General features: G+C 42.2%; 1 protein-coding gene and 2 long non-coding RNA genes across 3 annotated transcripts; all 3 read left to right on the top strand.

Annotated features, from left to right (window-relative positions):
• On the top strand, positions 1-26,840 carry LOC146423808 (eukaryotic translation initiation factor 3 subunit C-like). Its single transcript, XM_085044483.1, has 13 exons — positions 1-132; positions 4,049-4,142; positions 8,676-8,854; positions 10,274-10,404; positions 11,954-12,113; positions 13,729-14,092; positions 16,965-17,124; positions 19,437-19,502; positions 21,768-21,855; positions 24,672-24,834; positions 26,090-26,195; positions 26,254-26,423; positions 26,707-26,840. The coding sequence occupies exons 2-11, from the start codon at positions 4,091-4,093 to the stop codon at positions 26,167-26,169; spliced, it is 1,443 nt and encodes a 480-aa protein (XP_084900609.1). The 5' UTR covers positions 1-132; positions 4,049-4,090; the 3' UTR covers positions 26,170-26,195; positions 26,254-26,423; positions 26,707-26,840.
• LOC146423810 (uncharacterized) lies at positions 5,664-6,690 on the top strand. The gene is made up of 3 exons (XR_014847321.1): positions 5,664-5,794; positions 6,064-6,229; positions 6,534-6,690. It is a non-coding gene; the product is annotated as an uncharacterized LOC146423810 (long non-coding RNA).
• Positions 9,220-10,255, top strand: LOC146423809 (uncharacterized). Its single transcript, XR_014847322.1, has 4 exons — positions 9,220-9,290; positions 9,473-9,606; positions 9,919-10,021; positions 10,117-10,255. It is a non-coding gene; the product is annotated as an uncharacterized LOC146423809 (long non-coding RNA).
• Positions 26,841-27,108: the final 268 nt, after the last annotated feature.

The following is a 27,108-nucleotide window of genomic DNA, read 5'->3' as shown; positions in this document are numbered from 1 at the left end:
TTTCAGCCTGAGCTGTGGCAGAAATGCCTGAGCTGCATCGAGGAGTTGCTGGAATTGCTTTTTGCTCATCCGGAGATCTTCGTGGGAGAAAACGTTCTGGAGGAGTCAGAGAACCTCAGCAACCCTGAGCAGGTGGGGTTTGGGGGGAAAAACCCCAAAATTGGGAAAAAAGGGGAAAAAATGGGGAAAAATGGAAAAAAGCCCCAAAAAATCGGAGAAAAATTGAGGGTAAAAGTGAATTTTTGGTGATTTTTGGACCCAATTTTGGTCAAAATTGGGTTTTCTATATAGTTGTTGAACTGAAAAACACCAGAGTGGGAAAAAAGGGGGGAAAAATGGGAAAAATGGGGAAAAGTAAAACCCCCAAAAAATCAGAGAGAAAAATTGAGGAAAAAAAGTGAATTTTGGTGATTTTTCGACCCAAATTTGGTCAAAAATTGGGTTTCTGTTGGGTTGTGGAGCTGAAAAATTAAAAAGGGAAAAAATAAAAAAAGTGAAAAAAGTGAAAAAATTCCCCAAAAAAATGTGAAAAAAGCCAAAAAAATTGGAGGAAAATGGAGGAAAAAAAGTGAATTTTGGGGATTTTTCGAACCAATTTTGGTCAAAAATTTGGGTTTTCTGTTGGGTTGTGGAGCTGAAAAATCCCAAAAATGGGAAAAAAGTGAGAAAAATGGTAAATAATGCAAAAATTCCCCCCAAAAAATGTGAAAAAAGCCAAAAAATTGGAGAAAAATGGAAGAAAAAAGTGAATTTTGGGGATTTTTAGACCCAAATTTGGTCAAAAATTTGGGTTTTCTGTTGGGTTGTGGAGCTGAAAAATCCCAAAAATGGGAAAAAAGTGAGAAAAATGGGGAAAAAAGCAAAAAAAAACATTAAAAATGGGAGAAAAAAGTGAATTTCGGGGATTTTTGGACCCAAATTTGGTCCAAATTGGGTTTTCTGTTGGGTTGTTGAGGCTGAAAACCCCAAAATTGGAAAATTTTTTAAAAAGTGAAAAATGCAAAAATTCTCCAAAAAATTTTAAAAACAAAAAATTGGAAAAATGGAGGAAAAAGTGAATTTTGGTGATTTTTGACCCAATTTTGTGTCAAAAATTTGGATTTTTAATTGGGTGTGGAGCTTGAGAAAAATCCCAAACTGGGAAAATGGAAAATGGGGAAACCAGGAAAAATGGGAAAAAAAATGGGGGAAAATGTGGTAAAATGCAAAACCCAAAAAAATCGGGAAAATTGAGGAAAAAGTGAATTTTTGGTGATTTTGGACGCATTTGGTCAAAATTTGGTTTTCTCTTGGTTTGTGAAGGTGAAAAATCCCAAAAATGGAGAAAAAATGGGAAAAAAATGGGAAAATGTGGAAAAATGGGGGAAAATGCAAAAAACCCAAAAAATCGGAGAAAAGTGAATTTTGGGGATTTTGGCTAAGTTGGTCAAAAATTTGGGTTTTCTGTTGGGTTGTTGACTGAAAAATCAAAAAAATCGGAAAAGTTTTAAAAAATTGGAAAAAACTGAAAAAATGGAAAAAACTTGAAAAAAATAGGAAAAAATGAAAAAAAAAACCTGAAAAAATTGGAGAAAACTGGAAGAAAAAAGTGAATTTTGGGGATTTTTTGACCCAAATTTGGGTTTTCTGTTGGGTTGTGGAGCTGAAAAATCCCAAAATTGGGAAAAAAGGGGAAAAAATGGGAAAAAATGGGGAAAAATGCAAAAAAACCCCAAAAAAATCGGAGAAAAATGGAGGAAAAAAGTGAATTTTGGGTGATTTTTCGACCCGAATTTGGTCCAAAATTGGGTTTTCTATACGGTTGTTGAGCTGAAAAACACCAAATTGGGAAAAAAGGGGAAAAAATGGGGAAAAATGGGGAAAAATGCAAAAAAACCCGGAAAAAATCGGAGAAAAATTGAGGAAAAAAGTGAATTTTTGGTGATTTTTGGACCCAATTTTGGTCCAAAATTTGGGTTTTCTGTTGGGTTGTGGAGCTGAAAAATCAAAAAAATCGGAAAAGTTTTAAAAAATTGGAAAAAACTGAAAAAATGGAAAAAACTTGAAAAAAATAGGAAAAAATGAAAAAAAAACCCTGAAAAAATTGGAGAAAAATGGAAGAAAAAAGTGAATTTTGGGGATTTTTTGACCCAAATTTGGGTTTTCTGTTGGGTTGTGGAGCTGAAAAACACCAAAAACGGGAAAAAAGGGGAAAAATGGGGAAAAATGGGGAAAAATGCAAAAAACCCCGAAAAAATCTGAGAGAAATGGAGGAAAAAAGTGAATTTTGGGTGATTTTTGGACCCAAATTTGGTCAAAAATTGGGTTTTCTATATGGTTGTTGAGCTGAAAAACAACAAAATTGGGAAAAAAGGGGAAAAAATGGGGAAAAATGGGGAAAAAAGCAAAAAAAACCCCAAAAAATCAGAGAAAAATTGAGGAAAAAAGTGAATTTTGGTGATTTTTAGACCCAAATTTGGTCAAAAATTGGGTTTTCTGTTGGGTTGTGGAGCTGAAAAATGAAAAAAAAAAGGGAAAAATAAAAAAAAGTGAAAAAGTGAAAAAATTCCCCAAAAAAATGCAAAAAAAGCCAAAAAAATGGAGGAAAATGGAAGAAAAAAAGTGAATTTTGGGGATTTTAGAGGCAAATTTGGGGTTTTTGTGGGGCAGAAAAAGTCATTTTTGGGGCAGAAAAATTCATTTTTGGGGCAGAAAAAGATATTTTTGGGGCCAAAAAAGCCATTTTTGGGTCAGAAAAATCCATTTTTGGGGCAAAAAAAGCTATTTTTGGAACGAAAAATTGATTTTTGGGGCAGAAAAAGACATTTTTGGGGCCAAAAAAGCTATTTTTGGGGGTGAAAAATTCATTTTTGGGGTCAAAAAAGCCATTTTTGGGTCAGAAAAATTCATTTTTAGGTCAGAAAAATTGATTTTTAGGTCAGAAAATGTCATTTTTGGAGATAAAAAAAGTCATTTTTTGGTCAGAAAAGTTTATTTTTCAGTCAGAAAAAGACATTTTTGGGGCCAAAAAGGCATTTTTTGGGGATGAAAAATCGATTTTTGGGGCAAAAAAGCCAATTTGGGTCAGAAAAATCCATTTTTGGGGCCAAAAAAGTCATTTTTGGGTCAGAAAAATTCAGTTTTAGGTCAGAAAATGTCATTTTTAAAGGATAAAAAAGTCATTTTGTGGTCAGAATAAGACATTTTTGGGGCCAAAAAAGTCATTTTTGGGGAAGAAAAAATGACTTTTCAGTCAGAAAAATGCATTTTTGGGTCAGAAAAGTCATTTTTGAGGAAAAAAAAATTCAATTTTAGGTCAGAAAAGTCATTTTTGTGTCAGAAAAAGACATTTTTGGGATCAAAAAATTCATTTTTGGGGTAGAAAAAGACATTTTTAGGTCAGAAAATGTCATTTTTCGGGCCAAAAAAGCCATATTTGGGTCAGAAAAATTCATTTTTGGGGCTTAAAAAGCCATTTTTGGGATGAAAAATCGATTTTTGGGGCCAAAAAAGCTGATTTCGGGGTAGAAAAAGTCATTTTTGGGACCAATAAAGGCATTTTTGGGGATGAAAAATCGATTTTTGGGGTGAAAAAAGACATTTTTCAGTCAGAAAAAGCCATTTTTGGGGATGAAAAATGCATTTTTGGGGCCAAAAAAGCCAATTTTTGGGGATGAAAAACCAATTTTTAGGGCAAAGAAAGCCAATTTGGGTCAGAAAAATACATTTTTGGGGCCGAAAAATACATTTTTTGGGGTGAAAAATCGATTTTTGGGGCTTAAAAAGCCATTTTTGGGGATGAAAAATTGATTTTTGGGGGCCAAAACAGGTCATTTTTGGGTCAGAAAAATCCATTTTTGGGGTTAAAAAAGCCAATTTGGGTGAGAAAAATTCATTTCTGGGGCTGAAAAAGCCATTTTTTGGGGTGAAAAATCGATTTTTGGGGTGAAAAAAGTAGTTTTTGGGGCTGAAAAATCCATTTTTTGGGGTGAAAAATCCATTTTTGGGGTGAAAAAAGGCGTTTTTGGGTCAGAAGTTGGTGAAAATGAATATTTTTTGTGTTTTTCAGCCGTTCAGGGTGAGAGGTTGTGTTCTGACCCTGGTGGAGAGGATGGATGAGGAATTCACCAAAATCATGCAGAACACTGATCCGCACTCCCAGGGTGAGGAAAAACCCGAAAATGGGGAAATTCTGGGGAAAAAAATGGGATTTTGGGGGTTTGGGGTGGGAAAAGTGGGAGGAATTGGGAAAAAAATGGGAAAAAATGGGGAAAATTGGAAAAAAAATGGGGAAAATAGCCGAAAAAATGGGAAAAATAGAGAAAAAAAAATTGAAAAAAATGACAAAAGAAATTGCCAAAAAAGGGGGAAAAATAGCAAAAAAAGAGGAAAAAATAGCAAAAAAAAAGGAAAAAGTAGCAAAAAAAAAAAGGAAAAAGTAGCAAAAAAAAGGAAAAAATAGCAAAAATAATTGAAAAAATTGCCAAGGAAAAGGAAAAAAATTGGAAAAAATGAGGGAAATTGCAAAAAAAAGGGAAAAAGTCGCAAAAAGAAGATGAAAATTGCCGAAAGAAAGGAAAAAACCACAAAAAAATGACGAAAATTGCAAAAATAATGGGAAAAGTTGGAAAAAAAATGATGAAAATTGAAAGAAAATGGAAAAAATTCTCATAAAAAGGGATAAATAACTAAAAAATAGGGAAAATTGCCGAAAAAATGGGGAAAATAAAAATAAAAAGGGAATTTTGGGGGTTTGGGAAGGTTGGAGTGGAAAAATGGGGGAAAAGTGGGAAAAATTGCCAAAAAATGGGGTAAATTGACAAAAAAATGGGAAAAATCACCAAAAAAATAGAAAAAATAGACAAAAAATTTTTTAAAAATCGCAAAAAAAATTGCCAAAAAAAGAAAAAAATAGCAAAAAAGTGAAAAAATAGAAAAATATTTGAAAAAATTGCCAAGAAAAAAGGAAAAAATCGCAAAAAATGAGAAAAATTGCAAAAAAAAAGGGAAAAATTGTCAAGAAAATGACGAAAATAGCTTAAAAAAAGGAAAAAATTGCAAAAAAATGGGGAAAATAGCTTAAAAAATGGGAAAAATGGCCAAAAATAAAAAAGGAAAAATAGCTAAAAAAATGGGAATGTTTTTTTAAAAAAAGGGAAAAATCCTCCCAAAAAATGGGAAGAATAAAAAATAAAAAGGGAATTTTGGGGGTTTGGGAAGGTTGGAGTGGAAAAATGGGGGAAAAATGGGGAAAATTGCAAAAAAAAGGAAAAATAGACCAAAAAATGAGAGAAATGGCAAAAAAAAAGGAAAAAATCATAAAAAAATGGCAAAAAAAAGCCAAAAAAATGGGGAAAATGGCCAAAAAAATTGAAAAAATAGCCAAAAAAATGGGGACAATTGACAAAAAAATTGATAAAGTGGCAAAAAAAATTGGGGAAAGTCGCCCAAAAAATGGAAAAAATAACCAAAAAATGGGGAAGGGAAAAATGACCAAAAAATGGAAAAATAGCTAAAAAATGGGGAAATTGCCAAAAAAATGGAAAAAATAACACAAAAAATGGGAAAAAAATTCCAAAAAAAAGAGAAAAATGGCCAAAAAATGAGGAAAATTGCCAAAAAATAGCCAAAAAAAAAAAAAAAAAGAAAAAATCGCTCAAAAAATGGGAAAAATGGGGAAAAAATGGGGAAAATAGCCCAAAAAATGGAGAAATTGCAAAAACAAATCCATATAACACCTGAAGGACTCAGATCTCTACCTGGGACTCACCTGGGTGGATTTCCATGGGGTTTTATGGACTCACCTGTAACTCAGGTGAGCTCCAGGTGAGCTCAGGTGTGATTTCAGAGTAAGTTGAACACCTGAAGGACTCAAATCTCAACTTGGGACTCACCTGGGTGGATTTCAATGGGGATTTTGGGCCTCACCTGTAACTCAGGTGAGCTCCAGGTGAGCTCAGGTGTGATTTCAGATCACCTGGAGCACCTCAAGGCCTCAGATCTCAACCTGGGACTCACCTGGGTGGATTTTCATTGGGATTTTTTTGGGTTTTATGTCGTTTTCAGGACTCACCTGTAACTCAGGTGTGCCCAGGTGAGCTCAGGTGAGTCCTTAGATCACCTGAAGGACTCAGATCTCGACCTGGGACTCACCTGGGACTCACCTGGGGCTCACCTGGGTGGATTTTCATGGGGATTTTTTGGGTTTTATGTGGTTTTCAGGACTCACCTGTAACTCAGGTGTGCCCAGGTGAGCTCACCTGTTCTCCCAGGTGACTCTCAGGTGTGTTTTTCAGCATACATGGAACACCTGAGGGACTCAGATCTCAACCTGGGACTCACCTGGGTGGATTTTCATGGGGATTTTTGGGGGTTTTATGGGTTTACCTGTGCCCAGGTGAGCTCCAGGTGACTCTCAGGTGTGTTTTCAGAATAAGTTGAACACCTGAAGGACTCAAATCTCAAACTAGGACTCACCTGGAGCTCACCTGGGTAGATTTTCATGGGGATTTTTGGGGGTTTTCTGGATTTACCTGTGCCCAGGTGAGCTCCAGGTGACTCTCAGGTGTGTTTTCAGAATAAATTGAACACCTGAAGGACTCAGATCTCAACCTGGGACTCACCTGGGTGGATTTTCATGGGGATTTTTTGGGTTTTATGTGGTTTGAAGGCCTCACCTGGAACTCAGGTGTGCCCAGGTGTGCTCAGGTGAGCTCCAGGTGACTCTCAGGTGTGATTTCAGATCACCTGGAGCACCTGAAGGACTCAGATCTCCAACTAGGACTCACCTGGAGCTCACCTGGGTGGATTTTCATGGGGATTTTTTTGGGTTTTATGTGGTTTGAAGGCCTCACGTGTTACTCAGGTGTGCCCAGGTGAGCTCACCTGTTCTCCCAGGTGACTCTCAGGTGTGTTTTTCAGAATACATGGAACACCTGAGGGACTCAGATCTCAACCTGGGGCTCACCTGGGTGGATTTCAATGGGGATTTTTGGTCTCACCTGTAACTCAGGTGTGCCCAGGTGAGCTCCAGGTGACTCTCAGGTGTGATTTCAGAATAAGTTGAACACCTGAAGGACTCAAATCTCAAACCAGGACTCACCTGGAGCTCACCTGGGTGGATTTTCATGGGGATTTTTGGGGGTTTTCTGGATTTACCTGTGCCCAGGTGAGCTCCAGGTGACTCTCAGGTGTGATTTCAGATCACCTGGAGCACCTGAAGGCCTCAGATCTCAACCTGGGACTCACCTGGGTGGATTTTCATTGGGATTTTTTGGGTTTTATGTGGTTTGAAGGACTCACCTGTAACTCAGGTGTGCCCAGGTGAGCTCCAGGTGACTCTCAGGTGTGATTTCAGATCACCTGGAGCACCTGAAGGACTCAGATCTCCAACTAGGACTCACCTGGAGCTCACCTGGGTGGATTTTCATGGGGATTTTTTGGGATTTATGTGGTTTGAAGGCCTCACCTGTAACTCAGGTGTGCCCAGGTGAGCTCCAGGTGACTCTCAGGTGTGTCTTTCAGAGTACGTTGAACACCTGAGGGACTCAGATCTCAACCTGGGACTCACCTGAGGCTCACCTGGGTGGATTTTAATGAGGTTTTTTTGGGTTTTATGGACTCACCTGGAACTCAGGTGTGCCCAGGTGAGCTCAGGTGAGTTCCAGGTGTGATTTCAGATCACGTGGAGCACCTGAAGGACTCAGATCTCTACCTGGGACTCACCTGGGTGGCTTTTCATGGGGATTTTGGGAGTTTGAAGGACTCACCTGTAACTCAGGTGAGCTCAGGTGACTCTCAGGTGTGTTTTCAGAGTAAACTGAACACCTGAGGGACTCAGATCTCAACCTGGAGCTCACCTGGGTGGATTTTCATGGGGATTTTTGGGGGTTTTATGGATTTACCTGTGCCCAGGTGAGCTCCAGGTGACTCTCAGGTGTGTTTTCAGAATAAATTGAACACCTGAAGGCCTCAGATCTCAACCTGGGACTCACCTGGGTGGATTTTCATGGGGATTTTTCGGGTTTTATGTGGTTTTTGGCCTCACCTGGAACTCAGGTGAGCTCCAGGTGAGCTCAGGTGTGACTTCAGATCACCTGGAGCACCTGAAGGACTCAGATCTCCAACTAGGACTCACCTGAGGCTCACCTGGGTGGCTTTTCATGGGGATTTTTTTGGGTTTTAGGTGGTTTTCAGGACTCACCTGTTACTCAGGTGTGCCCAGGTGAGCTCACCTGTTCTCCCAGGTGACTCTCAGGTGTGTTTTTCAGCATACATGGAACACCTGAGGGACTCAGATCTCAACCTGGGGCTCACCTGGGTGGATTTCAATGGGGATTTTTGGTCTCACCTGTAACTCAGGTGTACCCAGGTGAGCTCCAGGTGACTCTCAGGTGTGATTTCAGAATAAGCTGAACACCTGAAGGACTCAAATCTCAAACTAGGACTCACCTGGGTGGATTTGCATGGGGATTTTTGGGGGTTTTATGGACTCACCTGTAACTCAGGTGAGCTCAGGTGACTCTCAGGTGTGACTTCAGATCACCTGGAGCACCTGAAGGACTCAGATCTCCAACTAAGACTCACCTGGAGCTCACCTGGGTAGATTTTCATGGGGATTTTTGGGGGTTTTCTGGATTTACCTGTGCCCAGGTGAGCTCACCTGTTCTCCCAGGTAACTCAGGTGTGTCTTTCAGAGTACGTGGAGCACCTGAAGGACGAGGGCCGGGTGTGCCGCATCATCGCGCGGCTGCAGCGTTACCTGCAGGGCAAGGGCAGCCCCGAGGAGCTCTGCAGGGTGTACCTGCGCAGGGTGCTGCACACCTACTATAAATTCGACTATGGAGCCGCCCGGAAAAAGGGCGGGGCTGGACAGGTGAGTGGGGATTGATTGACAGGTGAGTGACTGACAGGTGAGTGATTGACAGGTGAGTGTTGATTGACAGGTGAGAATGGACAGGTGAGTGATGGACAGGTGAGTGTTGATTGACAGGTGATTGACAGGTGAGGATGGACAGGTGAGCAATGATAGGTAAGTGATGATGGACAGGTGAGTGATTGACAGGTAAGGGATGATTGACAGGTGAGGGATTGACAGGTGAGGGATTGACAGGTGAGTGATTGACAGGTGAGACAGGTGAGGATGATTGACAGGTGAGGGATGAGAGGTGAGTGATGATGGACAGGTGAGGACAGACAGGTGAGTGAGTGACAGGTGAGTGATGATGGACAGGTGATGATTGATAGGTGAGTGATGATGGACAGGTGAGAATGGACAGGTGAGTGATTGACAGGTGAGTGTTGATTGACAGGTGAGTCAGTGACAGGTGAGGGATTCACAGGTGAGTGATTGACAGGTGAGACACGTGAGAATGCTTGACAGGTGAGGGGTGATAGGTGAGTGATGATTGGCAGGTGAGGATGGACAGGTGAGTGATTGACAGGTGAGTGATGATTGACAGGCGAGTGAGTGACAGGTGAGAATGATTGACAGGTGAGTGATGATTGACAGGTGAGTGACAGGTGAGAATGATTGACAGGTGAGTGACTGACAGGTGAGAGTGCTGCACACCTATTATAAATTCGACTATGGAGCCGCCCGGAAAAAGGGCGGGGCTGGACAGGTGAGTGGGGATTGATTGATTGACAGGTGAGGGATTGACAGGTGAGGGATGATTGACATGTGATGATGATTGACAGGTGAAGGAAGGCGAAGCTCAGGTGGATGATTGACAGGTGATGATGATTGACAGGTGATGATGATTGACAGGTGATTGACAGATGATGATTGACAGGTGACTGGTTGATTGACAGGTGAAGGAAGGCGAGGCTCAGGTGAAGAAGGGATGATTGACAGGTGAATGACAGGTGATGATGATTGACAGGTGGATGATTGACAGGTGACTGGTTGATTGACAGGTGAAGGAGGGCGAGGCTCAGGTGATTGACAGGTGATGATTGACAGGTGATGATGATTGACAGGTGAAGGAGGGCGAGGCTCAGGTGAAGAAGGGATGATTGACAGGTGAACAATGATTGACAGGTGAAGGAAGGTGAGGTTCAGATGATGATTGACAGGTGATGATTGACAGGTGAAGGAGGGCGAGGCTCAGGTGATTGACAGGTGATGATTGACAGGTGACTGACAGGTGTTTGATTGACAGGTGAAGGAGGGCGAGGCTCAGGTGAAGAAGGGATGATTGACAGGTGAATGATTGACAGGTGTTTGATTGACAGGTGAAGGAGGGCGAGGCTCAGGTGAAGAAGGGATGATTGCCAGGTGTTTGATTGACAGGTGAAGGAAGGTGAGGCTCAGGTGAAGAAGGAGGACGAGGAGGAGGAGAAGAAGGAAGAGGAAAAGGAGAAGAAAGAGGAAGATGAGGAGGAAGAGGAAGATTCTGAGGCCTTGATGGAGAGACTGTGCAGGTGAGACTCACCTGGGGACACCTGGATACACCTGGGGACAGCTGGGATACACCTGGGGACACCTGGGACAGGTTAGACACGCCTGGGGACACCTGAGATACACCTGGGGACAGCTTGGGACACCTGAGATACACCTGAGATACACCTGGGGACAGCTGGGGACACCTGAGATACACCTGGGGACAGCTTGGGACACCTGAGATACACCTGAGATACACCTGGGGACAGCTTGGGACACCTGAGATACACCTGAGATACACCTGGGGACAGCTGGGGACACCTGGGCATATCTGGGATACACCTGGGGACACTTGGGGACACCTGGATACATCTGGGGACGCCTGGGGACAGCTGAGGGACAGCTGGGATACACCTGAGATACACCTGGAGATACCGGGGGACACCTGGGATACACCTGGGGACATCTGGATACATCTGGGGATGCCTGGGGACAGCTGAGGGACAGCTGGGATACACCTGGGGACATCTGAGACTCACCTGGGGACATCTGGATACACCTGGGACACACCTGGGGACAGCTGAGGGACACCTGGGGACACCTGAAATATACCTGGGGACACCTGGATACACCTGGGACACACCTGGGGACACCTGAGACTTACCTGGGGATACCTGGGGACACCTGGGGACACCTGGGGACACCTGAGACACACCTGGGATACACCTGGGGACATCTGAGATACACCTGGATGAGGAAAATTTTTGGTCTCTCACCTGCCCAGGTGTTATATTTACCTGCCCAGGTGTGTCTCACCTATCCCAGAAAGCCTCACCTGTTTTAGGATCTCACCTGGTGACGAAATCGAGAGTTTTTTATCCTCTTTTTTACGGTTTTTGGCCATTTTTAAAGCTTTTTTTGGGGGGATTTTTTTGGGATATTTTTCGGGATTTTTTCCTCACCTGCCCAGGTATGTCTCACCTGTCCTCACCTGCCCCAGGTGTTTCCTGTGTCCTACAGGTGTCTCACCTGATTTTAAGGCTCCAAAATCAGAACATTTTTAGGGGTTTTTTTGCCTTTTTTGAGGTTTTTTTGCCTTTTTTTGTGTTTTTTTTCGGGATTTTTTCGGCAATTTTTGGGGATTTTTTGGGGGATTTTTTTTTTAATTTTTTCGGGATTTTTTCTCGCCTACTCAGGTGTGTCTCACCTGTCCCAGGTGAGACTACAGGTGTCTCACCTGGTTTTAAGGCTCCAAAATCAGAATTTTTTAGGTTTTTTCACCTTTTTTTGAGGTTTTTTTGTGTTCTTTTTCTGTTTTTTTCGGGATTTTTTGTGGGTTTTTTTGTGGGATTTTTTTTGGGATTTTTTCTCACCTGCCCAGGTGTGTCTCACCTGTCCTCACCTGTCCCAGGTGTTTCCTGAGTCCTACAGGTGTCTCACCTGGTTTTAAGGCTCCAAAATCAGAAATTTTTAGGTTTTTTTGTGGTTTTTTTGCATTCTTTTGCCATTTTTTTGGGGATTTTTTTGGGGGATTTTTCCTCCCCTGCCCAGGTGTGTCCCACCTGCCCTCACCTGTCCCCACCTGCGCAGGTTCGTGTACGCCAAGGACCGCACGGACCGGATCCGCACCTGCGCCATCCTGTGCCACATCTACCACCACGCCCTGCACAGCCGCTGGTACCGCGCGCGGGACCTGATGCTGATGAGCCACCTGCAGGACAACATCCAGCACGCCGACCCACCTGTGCAGGTGAGTGTGAGATACACCTGAGAGATCATAGAGATCATAGACACACCTGAGAGATCAGAGATACACCTGCAGGACAACATCCAGCACGCCGACCCACCTGTGCAGGTGAGTGACACACCTGGGGGGTCAGAGATACACCTGAGAGGTCAGAGATACACCTGAGAGTGTAAATAACACACCTGAGAGATCATACATACACCTGAGGGGTCATAGATACACCTGAGAGATCATAGACACACCTGAGGGGTCATAGATACACCTGCAGGACAACATCCAGCACGCTGACCCACCTGTGCAGGTAAATCACACCTGAGAGATCATAGATACACCTGGACAGGTAAATAACACACCTGAGAGGTCATACATACACCTGCAGGACAACATCCAGCACGCCGACCCACCTGTGCAGGTGAGTGAGACACACCTGTGCAGGTAAATCACACCTGAGAGATCATAGACACACCTGCAGGACAATATACAGCACACTGACCCACCTGTGCAGGTAAGCCTGACACACCTGGGCAGGTAAATCATACCTGGACAGGTGTGAGATACACCTGGCAGGTCATAGATACACCTGGGCAGGTCAGTCAGATACACCTGGGCAGGGAAATCACACCTGGAAGTCTAATTAACTCACCTGGGCAGGTAAATGGGGGCATGGGAAGGTCAGGCTCTGAGGTCACACCTGGACAGGTAAGTCTGACTCACCTGGGCACACCTGAGCTCCTCCATATGGATTCTCCAACCCCACAAGGGATTTCCATGACTTTTCATTCATTTCTAGAAGTTTCCTCAGAGGTTCCTCAGATGTTCCTCACCCCATAACTCCCCCAGTTCTCATTCCCAGAAGGTTCTTTCAGGTTCTATGGATTCTCCAGTCCCATGAGTATCTCCAACCCCATAGATGAGTCTCTAAACCTTTTCTTTGATCATCTCCAGAAGGTTCCTCAGATGTTCCTCACCCCACAACTCCCCCAATTCTCATTTCCAGAAGGTTCTTTCAGCTCCTATGGATTCTCCAACCCCATGAGTATCTCCAAGCCCATTCACAACTCTCTAGATCTTCTCCTTTACCATTTCCAGAAGGTTCCTCAGAGGTTCCTCACCCCATAACTCTCTAAATTCTCATTTCTAGAAGGTTCTTTCAGGTTCTATGGATTCTCCAACCCCATCATTCTTTCCTAGCCCTATAGATAAATCTCTAGACCGTTTATCTTCCGGGTTCCAGAAGATTCCTCAGATGTTCCTCACCGCACAACTCCCCCAATTCTCATTTCTAGAAGGTTCTTTCAGGTTTTTTGGATTCTCCAGTCCCATGAGTATCTCCAACCCCATAGATTACTTTCTAGACCTTTTCTTTGATCATCTCCAGAAGGTTCCTCAGAGGTTCCTCACCCCACAACTCCCCCAATTTTCATTTCCAGAAGGTTCTTTCAGCTCCTATGGATTCTCCAACCCCATAGATGAGTCTCTAGATCTTCTCCATCACCATTTCCAGAAGGTTCCTCAGAAGTTCCTCACCCCACAACTCCCTCAATTCCCACCTCCAGAACTTCCTTTCTTCTCCCACCACCTCCTCCAACCCTCCATTCTCCTCTCCACCCCCCCGCAGATCCTCTACAACCGCACCATGGTCCAGCTGGGCATCTGCGCCTTCCGCCAAGGCCTCATCAAGGACGCCCACAACGCCCTGCTGGACATCCAGTCCTCCGGCCGCGCCAAGGAGCTGCTGGGCCAAGGTCTCCTCCTGCGCAGCCTGCAGGAGCGCAACGCCGAGCAGGAGAAGGTGGAGAAGCGGCGGCAGGTCCCGTTCCACATGCACGTCAACCTGGAGCTGCTGGAGTGCGTCTACCTGGTGGCGGCCATGCTGCTGGAGATCCCCTACATGGCGGCCCACGAGTTCGACGCGCGGCGCCGGATGATCAGCAAGCAGTTCCACCACCAGCTGCGCGTCGGCGAGAGGCAGCCGCTGCTGGGTGAGGAGGAGGAGATCTGGAGGGTTTTTGGGGTTTTTTGGCCCAAAATTTTGGGGGTTCTGGACCTGAAGTTTGGGGATTTGAGGTCAAAAGTTGGGTTTTGAGGTCCATAATTGCCTCAGACAGGTCTTGGTTTGGTGATTTTATCTCTTAAAATGGAGGTTTTGGATCTCCTTGAGGTTCTTCAACCCAAAATTTGGTTCTTTACATAAAAATGGAGAGTTTCGACCCAAAATTTGGGGATTTAAGGTCAAAATTTGGGTTTTGAGGTCCATAATTACCTCAGGTGGGAGTTGGTTGGATCTTTCTAGGTGTTAAAATGGAGGTTCTAGATCTTCTTGAGGTTCTTCAGGTCATGGTTGGTGGTTTTGACCCAAAATTTTGGGGATTTCAGGTCAAAAGTTGAAGATTTGAGGTGAAAATTTGGGTCCTGAGGTCCATAATTATGTCGGACAGGTCCTGGTTTGGTTTTTCTAGGTCTTAAAATGGAGGTTTTGGATCTCCTTGAGGTGCTTCAGACCAAAATTTGGTTCTTGTCATAAAAATCAAGGGTTTTGACCCAAAGTTTGAAGATTTTGGGTCAAAAATTGGGTCCTGAGGTCCATAATTACCTCAGATTGGTTTTGGTTTGGTGATTTTATCTCTTAATTTGGAGGTTCTGCATCTCCTTGAGGTTCCTCAGGTCATGGTTGGTGGTTTTGACCCAAAATTTTGGGTGTCAAGGGTTGAAATTTGGGGGATTTTGGACCCAAAATTTGGGGTTTGAGGTCCATAATTACCTCAGGTGGGACTTGGTTGGATCTTTTCAGGTCTTAAAATGGAGATTTTGGATCTCCTTGAGGTTCTTCAGACCAAAATTTGGTTCTTCACATAAAAATCGAGGATTTGGATCCAAAATTTGGGCATTTTGGGTCAAAAATTGGGGTTTGAGGTCCATAATTGCCTCAGACAGGACTTGGTTTGGTGATTTTATCTCCAATTTTGGAGGTTTTGGATCTCCTTGAGGTTCCTCAGGTGGTTCTTCCATGGTTTTGACCCAAAATCGAGAATTTCTACCCAAAATTTGGGGATTTTGGACCCAAAATTTGGGTTTTGAGGTCTATAATTACCTCAGACAGGACTTGGTTTGGTGATTTTATCTCTAATTTTGGAGATTTTGGGTCTCTTTGATGTTCTTCAACCCCAAATTTCTTTATTTTTTCCCAAAATTCTGCATTTTTCTCCCAAAATTTCCAGGTCCTCCCAAGTCCATCTTGGACCTCATAGTGACACCATTTCCACCCTCAAAAATTGTGGTTTTTCCCCAAAAAAATCATATTTTAATCATAAAAAAATCCAATTTTTTTCCTAAAAAAATGGTGTTTTTAAAAAAAAAAAATCCAGTTTTTTTTCCCAAAATCTCCATTTTTCACCCCAAAATTTTCAGGTCCCCCTGAATCTATCTTTGACCACACGGTGGCGCCATTTCCACCCCAAAAATGGACATTTTTCTCATGAAAAATCCCTAAAAAATCGTTAAAAAATCGTTAAAAAATAATAAAAAAAATCCTAAAAATTCCAAATTTTTTGCCCAAAATCTCCATTTTTCATCCCAAAATTTCGTCACCTTTCCCAGCTCTCACTTGTCCCACTGTTTCCACCCCAAAAATCGACATTTCTTCATAAAAAATCCCCAAAAAAATCGTAAAAAATCTGACAAAAATCATAAGAAATCCTAAAAAAATAATAAAAAATATTTTAAAAAATCCTAAAAATTCCAAATTTTTTTCCCAAAATTCTGGTTTTTTCCCCCAAATTTCCAGGTCCCCCAGAATCCATCCCTGACCACAGGGTGGCGCCATTTCCACCCCAAAAATGGACATTTCTTCATAAAAAACACCCAAAAAAATGATTAAAAAATCGTAAAAAATTCGTAAAAAATCCAAAAAAATCGTAAAAATTCCAAATTTTTTTCCCAAAATCCCAATTCTTCCCCCCAAAATCCCAGGTCCCCCCAAATCGATGAGAGAGCACGTGGTGGCACCATTTCCACCCCAAAAATCCACATTTCCTTGTAAAAAACCCCCAAAAAATCGTAAAAAAATTCATAAAAAATAAAAAAAAAATCGTAAAAATTCCAAATTTTTTTCCCAAAATCCCAATTTTTCCCCCCAAATTTCCAGGTACCCCAGAATCCATGAGGGAACACGTGGTGGCACCATTTCCACCTCAAAAATCGACATTTCCTTGTAAAAAACCCCCAAAAAATCGTAAAAAAATTCATAAAAAATCCAAAAAAAATCGTAAAAATTCCAAATTTTTTTCCCAAAATTCTGTTTTTTCTCCCCAAATTTCCAGGTCCCCCCGAATCGATGAGAGAGCACGTGGTGGCACCATTTCCACCTCAAAAGTCCACATTTCCTTGTAAAAATCCCCCAAAAAATCGTAAAAAATTCATTAAAAATCCCAAAAAAATCGTAAAAATTCCAAATTTTTTTCCCAAAATCACCATTTTTCCCCCCAATTTTTAGGACCCCCCGAGTCCATGAGGGAGCACGTGGTGGCAGCCTCCAAGGCGATGAAAACAGGAGTTTTTCCCTAAAAAATCCAACTTTTCTCCATGAAAAATCATATTTTCCCCCAAAAAAATTTAATTTTATTCCCCAAAAAATTTGGGATTTTTCTCAAAATCCTCATTTTTTGGCCCAAATTTCCTCACTTATTCCAGGCTTTGTCGATTCCATCTTTGACCACACGGTGGCGCCATTTCCTTGCAAAAAATCCCTAAAAAAATCGTTAAAAAATCGTAAAAAAATTCATAAAAAATCCAAAAAAAATCGTAAAAATTCCAAATTTTTTTCCCAAAATCCCAATTTTTCCCCCCAATTTTTAGGACCCCCCGAATCCATGAGGGAGCACGTGGTGGCAGCCTCCAAGGCGATGAAGACGGGCGACTGGCGGCGCTGCCATCGCTTCGTGGTGAACGAGAAGATGAACGGCAAGGTGTGGGATTTGTTCCCCGAGGCCGACCAGGTGCGAGCCATGCTCGTCAGGTGAGCCCAAAATTTGGGGATTTTTGGGGGATTTGGGGGATTTTGGGGGGTTTAGGGAGAAAATTGGGGGTTTGGGTGAAAATTGGGTGAAAAACGGGGGGAAAATGGGCAAGAAAGGGATGAAAAATGGCTAAAAATGGGTGAAAATTGGACGAAAAATGGATGAAAAATGGTGAAAATTTGGGCGAAATTTGGGTGAAAATTGGGTGGAAATTGGGTGAAAATTGGCAAAAATTGGGTAAAAAATGGGTGAAAAATGGATGAAAAATGGTGAAAATTGGGTAAAAAATGAGTGACAATTGGCAAAAATTGGGGGGAAATTGGGTGAAAATAGGTGAAAAATGGATTAAAAATGGGTGAATATTGGGGGAAAATTGGGCGGAAATTGGGTGAAAAATGGGGGAAAAATGAGTGAAAATTGGGTGAAAATTGGGTGAAAATTGGCAAAAATCGGGGGAAAAATGGTGAAAATTGGGCGAAAAACGGGTGAAAATTGGGCAAGAAAGGGATGAAAAATGGCTAAAAATGGGTGAAAATTGGGGGAAAGAAGAGTGAAAAATGGTGAAAATTGGGTGAAAAATGAATTAAATTTGGGTGAAAAATGGGTGAAATTTGGGTGAAAAATGAATGAAAAAGAGATTAAAAATGGCAAAAAATGGGTGAATATTGGGTGAAAAATGGTGAAAATTTGGGTAAAAATTGGGTGGAAATTGGGTGAAAAATGGTGGAAAAATGGGTGAAAATTGGCTGGAAAAGGGATTAAAATGGCTAAAAATGGGTGAATATTGGGTAAAAATGGGGTAAAAATTGGGTAGAAAATGGGAAAAAATTGGGTAAAAATTGGGTGGAAAATGGGTGAAAATTGGGTGAAAATCAGCTGAAAAATGAGTGAAGAATGCATTAAAAATGGATGAAAAACAAACGAAAAATGGGTGAAAATTGGGTAAAAATTGGGTTGAACTTGGGTGAAAAATGGGCAAAAACTGGGTGAAAAGTGGGTGGAAAATAGTGGAAAAATTGGGTGAAAATTGGGTGGAAAAAGGATTAAAAATGGGCAAAAATTGGGTGAAATTTGGGTGAAAATTGGGTGAAAAATGGGTAAAGATTGGGTGAAAATTGGGTGAAATTTGGGGAAAATTTGGGTGAAAATTGGGTGAAAAATGAATGAAAAAGTGATGAAAAATGACTAAAAATGGGTGAAAATTTGATGAAAATTGGGTGGAAAATGGTGAAAATTTGGGTGTAAAATGGATGAAAAATGGTGAAAATTGAGTGAAAATTGAGTGAAAATTGGGCAAAAATTGGGTGAAAAATGGTGAAAATTGGGTAAAAAATGGTAAAAATTGGGCAAAAATTGGGTGGAAATTGAGTGAAAATTGGGCAAAATTGGGTAGAAAATAGTGGAAAAATTGGGTGAAAATTGAGTGAAAAATGGGGGAAAATTGGGTGAAAATTGGGCAAGAAAGGGATGAAAAATGGGTGAAAATTGGGCGAAAATTGGACGAAAATTTGGTGAAAAATGGATGAAAATTGGGCGAAATTTGGGCAAAAATTGGACAAAAATTACGTGAAAAATGAATTAAAATTGAGTGAAAATTGGGTGGAAAAAGGATTAAAATGAGGTAAAAATGAGATTTTAATTGGATTTTAATGAGATTTTTGATGGAATTTTGGGATTTTTTGAAGGAATTTGATGGAATTTTGGGGTAAAAATGCGAATTTTGGGTTTTTTTGAATGGAATTTTGGGGATTTTGGGGCAAAAAATGAGAATTTTGGGTCTTTTAAAATGGAATTTTAGGGATTTTTGGGTAATTTTGGGGTAAAAAATATGAATTTTGGGTCTTTTTGAATGGAATTTTAGGGATTTTGGGTGATTTTGGGGTAAAAAATGCGAATTTTGTGTATTTTTCAGTGGAATTTTGGGGATTTTCAGTAATTTTGGGGTAAAAACCCCAAATTTTGGATTTTTTTGAATGGAATTTTCGTTGATTTTGGGGTAAAAAATGCAAATTTTAGGTCTTCTTAAATGGAATTTTGGGGATTTTGGGTAATTTTGGGGTAAAAAATGAGAATTTTGGTTCTTCTTCAATGGAATTTTGGGGTAAAAAATGCGAATTTTGGGTCTTTTTGAATGGAATTTTGGGGTAAAAAATGCGAATTTTGGGTTTTTTGAATGGAATTTTGGGTAATTTTGGGGCAAAAAATGCGAATTTTGGGTCTTTTTGAATGGAATTTTAAGGATTTTTGGGTAATTTTGGGGTAAAAAGTGAATTTTGGGGTAAAAAACGTGAATTTCGGGGTTTTTTTTCAGGAAAATCCAGGAGGAATCGCTCAGGACTTATTTATTCACCTACAGCAGTGTTTATGATTCCATCAGGTGAGGATTTTGGGGTGAAAAACCTGAAATTTGGGACTCAGAAATTTATTATTCCGACGGGAAAAAAAAATTTCTAATTTTGGGGGAAAAATTCGCAAATTTTGAGGTGAAAAATAGAGAATTTTGAGGTGAAAAATCACTGATTTTGGGCTAAAAAATTGGTGTTTTGAGGGGAAAAAAGATAAAAAATGGTAAATTTTGAGGGAAAAAAATTGTGAATTTTGAACTAAAAAATAATTATAATTTTGAGGCAAAAATAGGTTAAAAAACTGAATTTCGAGGAAAAAAAATTGTTAATTTGGTGCTAAAAAAATCTTGAATTTTGAGGGGAAAAAGGAAAAATAGTGAATTTTGAGGTAAAAAATTGGTAATTTTGAGGTAATTTGGAAGTTAAAAAGTCATGAATTTTGGGGAAAAATCTGAAATTTAGAGGCAAAAAAAAGATGAAAAATGGGGAATTTGGAGGTTGAAAAAATTGGTGATTTTGAAGGAAAACTAATGGATTTTGGAGAAAAAAAATGGGGAATTTTGAGTCAAAAATCGACAAGAAAAGGTGAATTTTGAGGTTGAAAATCTCTATTTTCGATTGATTTTGAACTTGAAAAAAATCCTTAAATTTGAGGTGAAAAAGTGATTAAAAATTGGGAATTTTGAGGTAAAAAAATGGGGAATTTTGAGTCCAAAATCGACAAGAAAAGGTGAATTTTGAGGTTGAAAATCTCTATTTTCGATTGATTTTGAACTTTAAAAAAAATCCTTAAATTTGAGGTGAAAAAGTGATTAAAAATTGGGAATTTTGAGGTAAAAAATGGGGAATTTTAAGGGAAAAATAATGTGGTTTTTGGGTTAAAAAAATTGTTAATTTAGGAGCAAAAGTAGATTAAAAATGAGAAATTTTAAGGTAAAAAATTGGTTTTTTCGAAGCAAAAAAATCACAGATTTTGGACTTGAAAAATCCTTAATTTTGAGGCAAAAATGTACAAAAAATGGTGAATTTTGAGGTTAAAAAACAAATTAAAAAACGGCAAAACTTGATGTAAAAAATCGCTATTTTCAATGCCAAAAATCCTTAAATTCTGGATTTACAAAATTCTTAATTTTGAGTTAAAAACCATTAAAATGTGATGAATTTTGGGTGTAAAAAGGTGAATTTTTGGTTAAAAATTTGAATTTTGGGTGTTAAAATGTGAATTTTGGGTGTAAAAAAGTGAATTTTGGGCTAAAAAAGGTGAATTTTGGGTGTAAAAAGGTGAATTTTGGGCTAAAAAAGGCGAATTTTGGGTTCAAAAAGGTGAATTTTGGGCTGAAAAAGGTGAATTTTGAGTTGGAAAAAGTGAATTTTGGGCTATAAAAGGCAAATTTTGGGTTCAAAAAGGTGAATTTTGGGTGTAAAAAATTTTGGGCTGAAAAAGGTGAATTTTGGGTTGAAAAATGCAAAATTTGGGTGTTAAAAGGTGAATTCTTGGTGTAAAAATGTGAATTTTGGGGCTGAAAAAGGCGAATTTCTGGTTAAAAAAGATGAACTTTTGTTTAAAAAGGTGAATTTTTGGCTAAAAAACGCGAATTTGGGGTATAAAAATGTGAATTTTGGGCTGAAAAAGGTGAATTTTGGGCTGAAAATGAATTTTGGGTGGAAAAAGGTGAATTTTGGGTTGAAAGAAGTGAATTTTGGATTCAGAAAGGCGAATTTTGGGTGTTAAAAGATGAATTTCGGGTTGGAAAAGGTGAATTTTTGCCTAAGAAAGGTGGATTTTGGGTTGAAAAAGGCAAATTTTGGGTTGAAAAATGCAAATTTTGGGTTCAAAAAGGCGAATTTTGGGCTGAAAAATGTGAATTTTGAGTTGGAAAAAGTGAATTTTGGGCTGGAAAAGGCGAATTTCTGGTTAAAAAAGATGAATTTTTGTTTAAAAAGGTGAATTTTTGGCTAAAAAAGGCGAATTTGGGGTATAAAAATGTGAATTTTGGGTATAAAAATGTGAATTTTGGGCTGAAAAAGGTGAATTTTGGGTTGAAAAAGGCAAATTTTGGGTTAAAAAAGATGAATTTTTGTTTTAAAAAGGTGAATTTTTGGCTATAAAAGGCAAATTTTGGGCTAAAAAGGGTGAATTTTGGGTTAAAAAATGCAAATTTTAGGTTCCAAAAGGTGAATTTTGGGCTAAAAAATGCGGATTTTGGGCTTAAAAAGATCAGTTTTGGGCTGAAAAAGCTGAATTTTGGGTTCAAAAGGCGAATTTTGGGTGTAAAAAGGTGACTTTTGGGTTGCAGCATGGAAACTCTGGCGGCGATGTTCGAGTTGGATTTGCCGACAGTTCATGGAATTATCAGCAAAATGATCATCGGCGAGGAGCTCATGGTGAGAGTTTGGGGATTTTGGGAAAATTTGGGGGATTTTGGGGAAATTTGGGTGATTTGGGTTAATCTTTGGGTGTTTTTGGGGTGATTTTGACTCACCTGAGTCTCACCTGAGCTCACCTGGCTCACCTTTAGGCCTCCCTGGACCAACCCAGGATAACACAAAACCCCAAATCACCCATTTTGGGTCACTTTCAGCCATTTTTCAATCAATTTCAGCCATTTTTGGTCACAATTCACTCATTTTTGGGCTGATTTTTATCGGGTTTTTTCAGGGATCACCTGCCAGCCTCACCTGAGTCTCACCTGAGTCTCACCTGGCTCACCTTTAGGCCTCCCTGGACCAACCCAGGATAACACAAAACCCCAAACCACCCATTTTTGGGTCAATTTCTGCCATTTTTGGGTCAATTTCTGCCATTTTTGGGTCAATTTTGGCCATTTTTCAGCCAATTTTGGCCATTTTTGAGTCAATTTTGGCCATTTTTGGGTCAATTTCTGTCAGGTTTTTTTTGGGGGTCACCAGGTGAGTCTCACCTGAGTCTCACCTGACTCACCTGTAGACCCAGGATGATAATAGAAAACCCCAAATCACCCATTTTGATCAAATTTTATGCCATTTTTGGCCCATTTCAGCCATTTTTGAGTCAATTTTGGCCATTTTTGGGTCAATTTTGGCCATTTTTGGGTCTTATTTTGTCCATTTTTGGGTCAATTTCTGTCAGGTTTTTTTTGGGGTCACCAGGTGAGTCTCACCTGCCTCACCTGGCTCACCTTTAGGCCTCCCTGGACCAACCCAGGATAACACAAAACCCCAAATATACCATTTTTGGGTCAATTTCTGCCATTTTTGGGTCAATTTTGGCCATTTTTCAGCCAATTTTGACCATTTTTGGGTCTATTTTGTCCATTTTTGGGTCAATTTCTGTCAGGTTTTTTTCGGGGTCACCAGGTGAGTCTCACCTGAGCTCACCTGGCTCACCTTTAGGCCTCCCTGGACCAACCCAGGATAACACAAAACCCCAAATCACCCATTTTTTGGCCAATTTCAGCCATTTTTTGGGTGTATTTTGGTCATTTTTCAGCCAATTTTCATCGGGTTTTTTTCGGGGATCACCTACCAGCCTCACCTGAGTCTCACCTTCCTCACCTGCAGACCCAGGATGACAACAGAAAACCCCAAATCCACCATTTTAATCAATTTTTATGCCATTTTTTAATTGATTTCAGCCATTTTTTGGTCAATTTCAGCCGGTTTTGGGTCAATTTTGGTCATTTTTCAGCCAGTTTTCATTGGGTTTTTTTCGGGGTCACCAGGTGAGTCTCACCTGAGTCTCACCTGGCTCACCTTTAGGCCTCCCTGGGCCAACCCAGGATAACACAAAACCCCAAATTGGCCATTTTGACACCATTTTTGGGTCAATTTCAGCCATTTTTGATCACAATTCACCCATTTTTGGGTCAATTTCCGTCGGGTTTTTTCGGGGATCACCTGCAAACCTCACCTGAGTCTCACCTGAGCTCACCTGCCTCACCTGTAGACCCAGAATGATAAAAGAAAACCCCAAATCACCCCTTCTGATCAATTTTTATGCCATTTTGAGGTCAATTTGAGCCTTTTTTGGGCCAATTTCAGCCATTTTTGGTCACATTTCACCCATTTTTGGGTCAATTTCTGTCAGGATTTTTTTGGGGTCACCAGGTGAGTCTCACCTGAGCTCACCTGGCTCCCCTTTAGGCCTCCCTGGACCAGCCCAGGATAACACAAAACCCCAAATCACCCATTTTTGGGCCAATTTCAGCCATTTTTGATCACAATTCAGCCATTTTTGGGTCAATTTCTGTCAGGTTTTTTTTGGAGTCACCAGGTGAGTCTCACCTGAGCTCACCTGGCTCCCCTTTAGGCCTCCCTGGACCAACCCAGAATAACACAAAACCCCAAATATACCATTTTTTGGCCGATTTCAGCCATTTTTTGGGTCGATTTTTGTCATTTTTTGGCCGATTTCCATCGGGTTTTTTTCGGGGATCACCTGCCAGCCTCACCTGAGTCTCACCTTCCTCATCTGCAGACCAGGATGATAATAGAAAACCCCAAATCCACCATTTTAATCTATTTTTATGCCATTTTTTAATTGATTACAGCCATTTTTTGGTCAATTTCAGCCGTTTTTGGGTCAATTTTGGTCATTTTTCAGCCAATTTTCATTGGGTTTTTTTCAGGGTCACCAGGTGAGTCTCACCTGAGTCTCACCTGAGTCTCACCTGGCTCACCTTTAGGCCTCCCTGGACCAACCCAGGATAACAGAAAACCCTAAATCACCCATTTTTGGGTCAATTTCTGCCATTTTTGGGTCTATTTCGGTCATTTTTCGGCCAATTTCCATCGGGTTTTTCGGGGATCACCTGCAAACCTCACCTGAGTCTCACCTGAGCTCACCTGCCTCACCTGTAGACCCAGAATGATAAAAGAAAACCCCAAATCACCCCTTCTGATCAATTTTTATGCCATTTTGAGGTCAATTTGAGCCTTTTTTGGGCCAATTTCAGCCATTTTTGGTCACATTTCACCCATTTTTGGGTCAATTTCTGTCAGGATTTTTTTGGGGTCACCAGGTGAGTCTCACCTGAGCTCACCTGGCTCCCCTTTAGGCCTCCCTGGACCAGCCCAGGATAACACAAAACCCCAAATCACCCATTTTTGGGCCAATTTCAGCCATTTTTGATCACAATTCAGCCATTTTTGGGTCAATTTCCGTCAGGTTTTTTTCGGGGTCACCAGGTGAGTCTCACCTGTCTCACCTGGCTCCCCTCTAGGCCTCCCTGGACCAGCCAACGGCCACGGTGATGATGCACCGGACGGAGCCGACGGCCACGCAGAACCTGGCGCTGCAGCTGGCCGAGAAGTTGGGCAACCTGGTGGAGAACAACGAGAGGGTGCTGGACCAGCGGCAGGGAGCCTACGGGGGCTACTTCCGGGGTGAGAGACGCACCTGGGCGCACCTGGGCACACCTGGGGTACACCTGGGGAGAGCTGGGGACCTGGGATACACCTGGGGACACCTGGGGATACACCTGAGATACTTGGGATACACCTGAGGGACACCTGGGTACACCTGGGGAGAGCTGGGGACACCTGAGGTACTTGGGATACACCTGAGATACACCTGGGGAGAGCTGGGGATACACCTGGGCACACCTGGGGAGAGCTGGGGACACGTGGGTACACCTGAGGGCACTTGGGGATACCTGGGATACACCTAGGCACACCTGGACACACCTGAGATACCTGGGGTAGATCTGGATACACCTGGGGACACCTGGGGTACACCTGAGGTACACCTGGGGAGAACTGGGGACACCTGGGGTACACCTGGGCACACCTGAGGGCACTTGGGGATACATTTGGATACACCTGGGATACACCTGGGATACACCTGGGAAGAGCTGGGCACACCTGGGCACACCTGGGTACACCTGAGAGCACTTGGGGATACCTGGGATACACCTGGGCACACCTGGACACACCTGGGGTACACCTGAGGGCACTTGGGGTACTTGGGATACACCTGGATACACCTGGAGCACACCTGGGAACACATGGATATACCTGGGATACATCTGGGATACATCTGAGGGACACCTGGGTACACCTCGGATACACCTGAAATACCTGGGATGTACCTTGGAGCACCTGGGGGTACCTGGGATACAGCTGGGGATGGCTGAGATACACCTGAGGGATACCTGGATGTCTTTGGGGATACTTAGGATACACCTGGGAATAGCTGGGGGTACCTGGGATACACCTGGACACACCTGGGGACTCATGGGATACACTTGGGAGACACCTAGATACCTGGGATACACCTGGATGACTCCTGTGTACACCTGGATATACCTGGGAGCACTTGGGGATACCTGGGGATACTTCTGGATACACCTGGGGATTCTTGGGATACACCTGGACACACCTGGGGAACATCTCGACGCACCTGATGGACACCTGGGGACACCTTGGATACACCTGGGCACACCTGAGACACACCTGGGGCACACCTGGGCACACCTGAGATGCCTAGGACACACCTGGACACACCTGAGACACACCTGATGCACACCTGGACACACTTGGGCACACCTGGGCACACCTGGACACACTGGGACACACCTGAGACACACCTGAACACACCTGGGCACGCCTCAGCCCCTCACCTGTCCGTTCCCTCCCACAGACCAGAAGGACGGAGGTTACCGGAAGGGTGATGGTTACCTGCGCCGAGGAGGATTCCGGCAGGAGCGCGGCAACTACTGAGCCTCACCTGGCCTGCAGAGCCTCACCTGGCCTGCAGAGCCTCACCTGGCCTGTGGATCATTTACCTGCCCCATAGAGCCTCACCTGGCCTGTGGATCATTTACCTGCCCCATAGAGCCTCACCTGCCCCATAGAGCCTCACCTGTCTTCCAGATAATTTATCTCTTCCATAGATCCTTTACCTGCTCCATAAAGGCCTCACCTGGGCAAAAAGGTCATCATTTGCCCCATAGAGGATTCACCTGCCCCAGAGAGTCCTCGAGTCCTCACCTGGGCAAAAAGGTTATCATTTGCCTCACAGAGTCCTCACCTGGGCAAAAGGTCATCATTTGCCCCACAGATGCCTCACCTGTTCCATAGATCGTTTACCTGCTCCATAAACTTCTCACCTGGGCAAAATGTCATCATTTGCCCCATAGATCCTTTACCTGCCCTATAGATTCCTCACTTGCCCCACAGAGGTCTCACCTGGGCAATAAGTCATCATTTGCCCCATAGAGCCTCATCTGCCCCATAGATCCTTTACCTGCTCCATAGAGCCTCACCTGCCCCATAGAATCTCACCTGGGCAATAAGTCATCATTTGCCCCATAGAGCCTCACCTGCCCCATAAAGCCTCACCTGTTCCATAAACTCCTCACCTGGGCAAAAAGTCATCATTTGCCTTACAGATCTTTACCTGCCCCACATATCGTTTACCTGAGCCAGAAACTCCTCACCTGGGCAAAAAGTCATCATCTGCCCCATAGATCCTTTATCTGCCTTATAGATTCCTCACCTGCCCCACAGAGGTCTCACCTGGGCAGTGAGTCATCATTTGCCCCACAGATCTTCACCTGCCCCATAGATCCTTTACCTGTTCCATAAGCTCCTCACCTGGGCAAAATGTCATCATTTGCCCCACAGATTCCTCACCTGCCCCACTGATCCACAGCTGCT

Source organism: Lichenostomus cassidix, unplaced genomic scaffold, assembly GCF_008360975.1.
Source record: "Lichenostomus cassidix isolate B80296 unplaced genomic scaffold, HeHo_3.0 HiC_scaffold_36, whole genome shotgun sequence".
In the NCBI taxonomy this organism is placed as follows: Eukaryota; Metazoa; Chordata; class Aves; order Passeriformes; family Meliphagidae; genus Lichenostomus; species Lichenostomus cassidix.
This window is presented reverse-complemented; position numbering and strand designations above follow the sequence as displayed.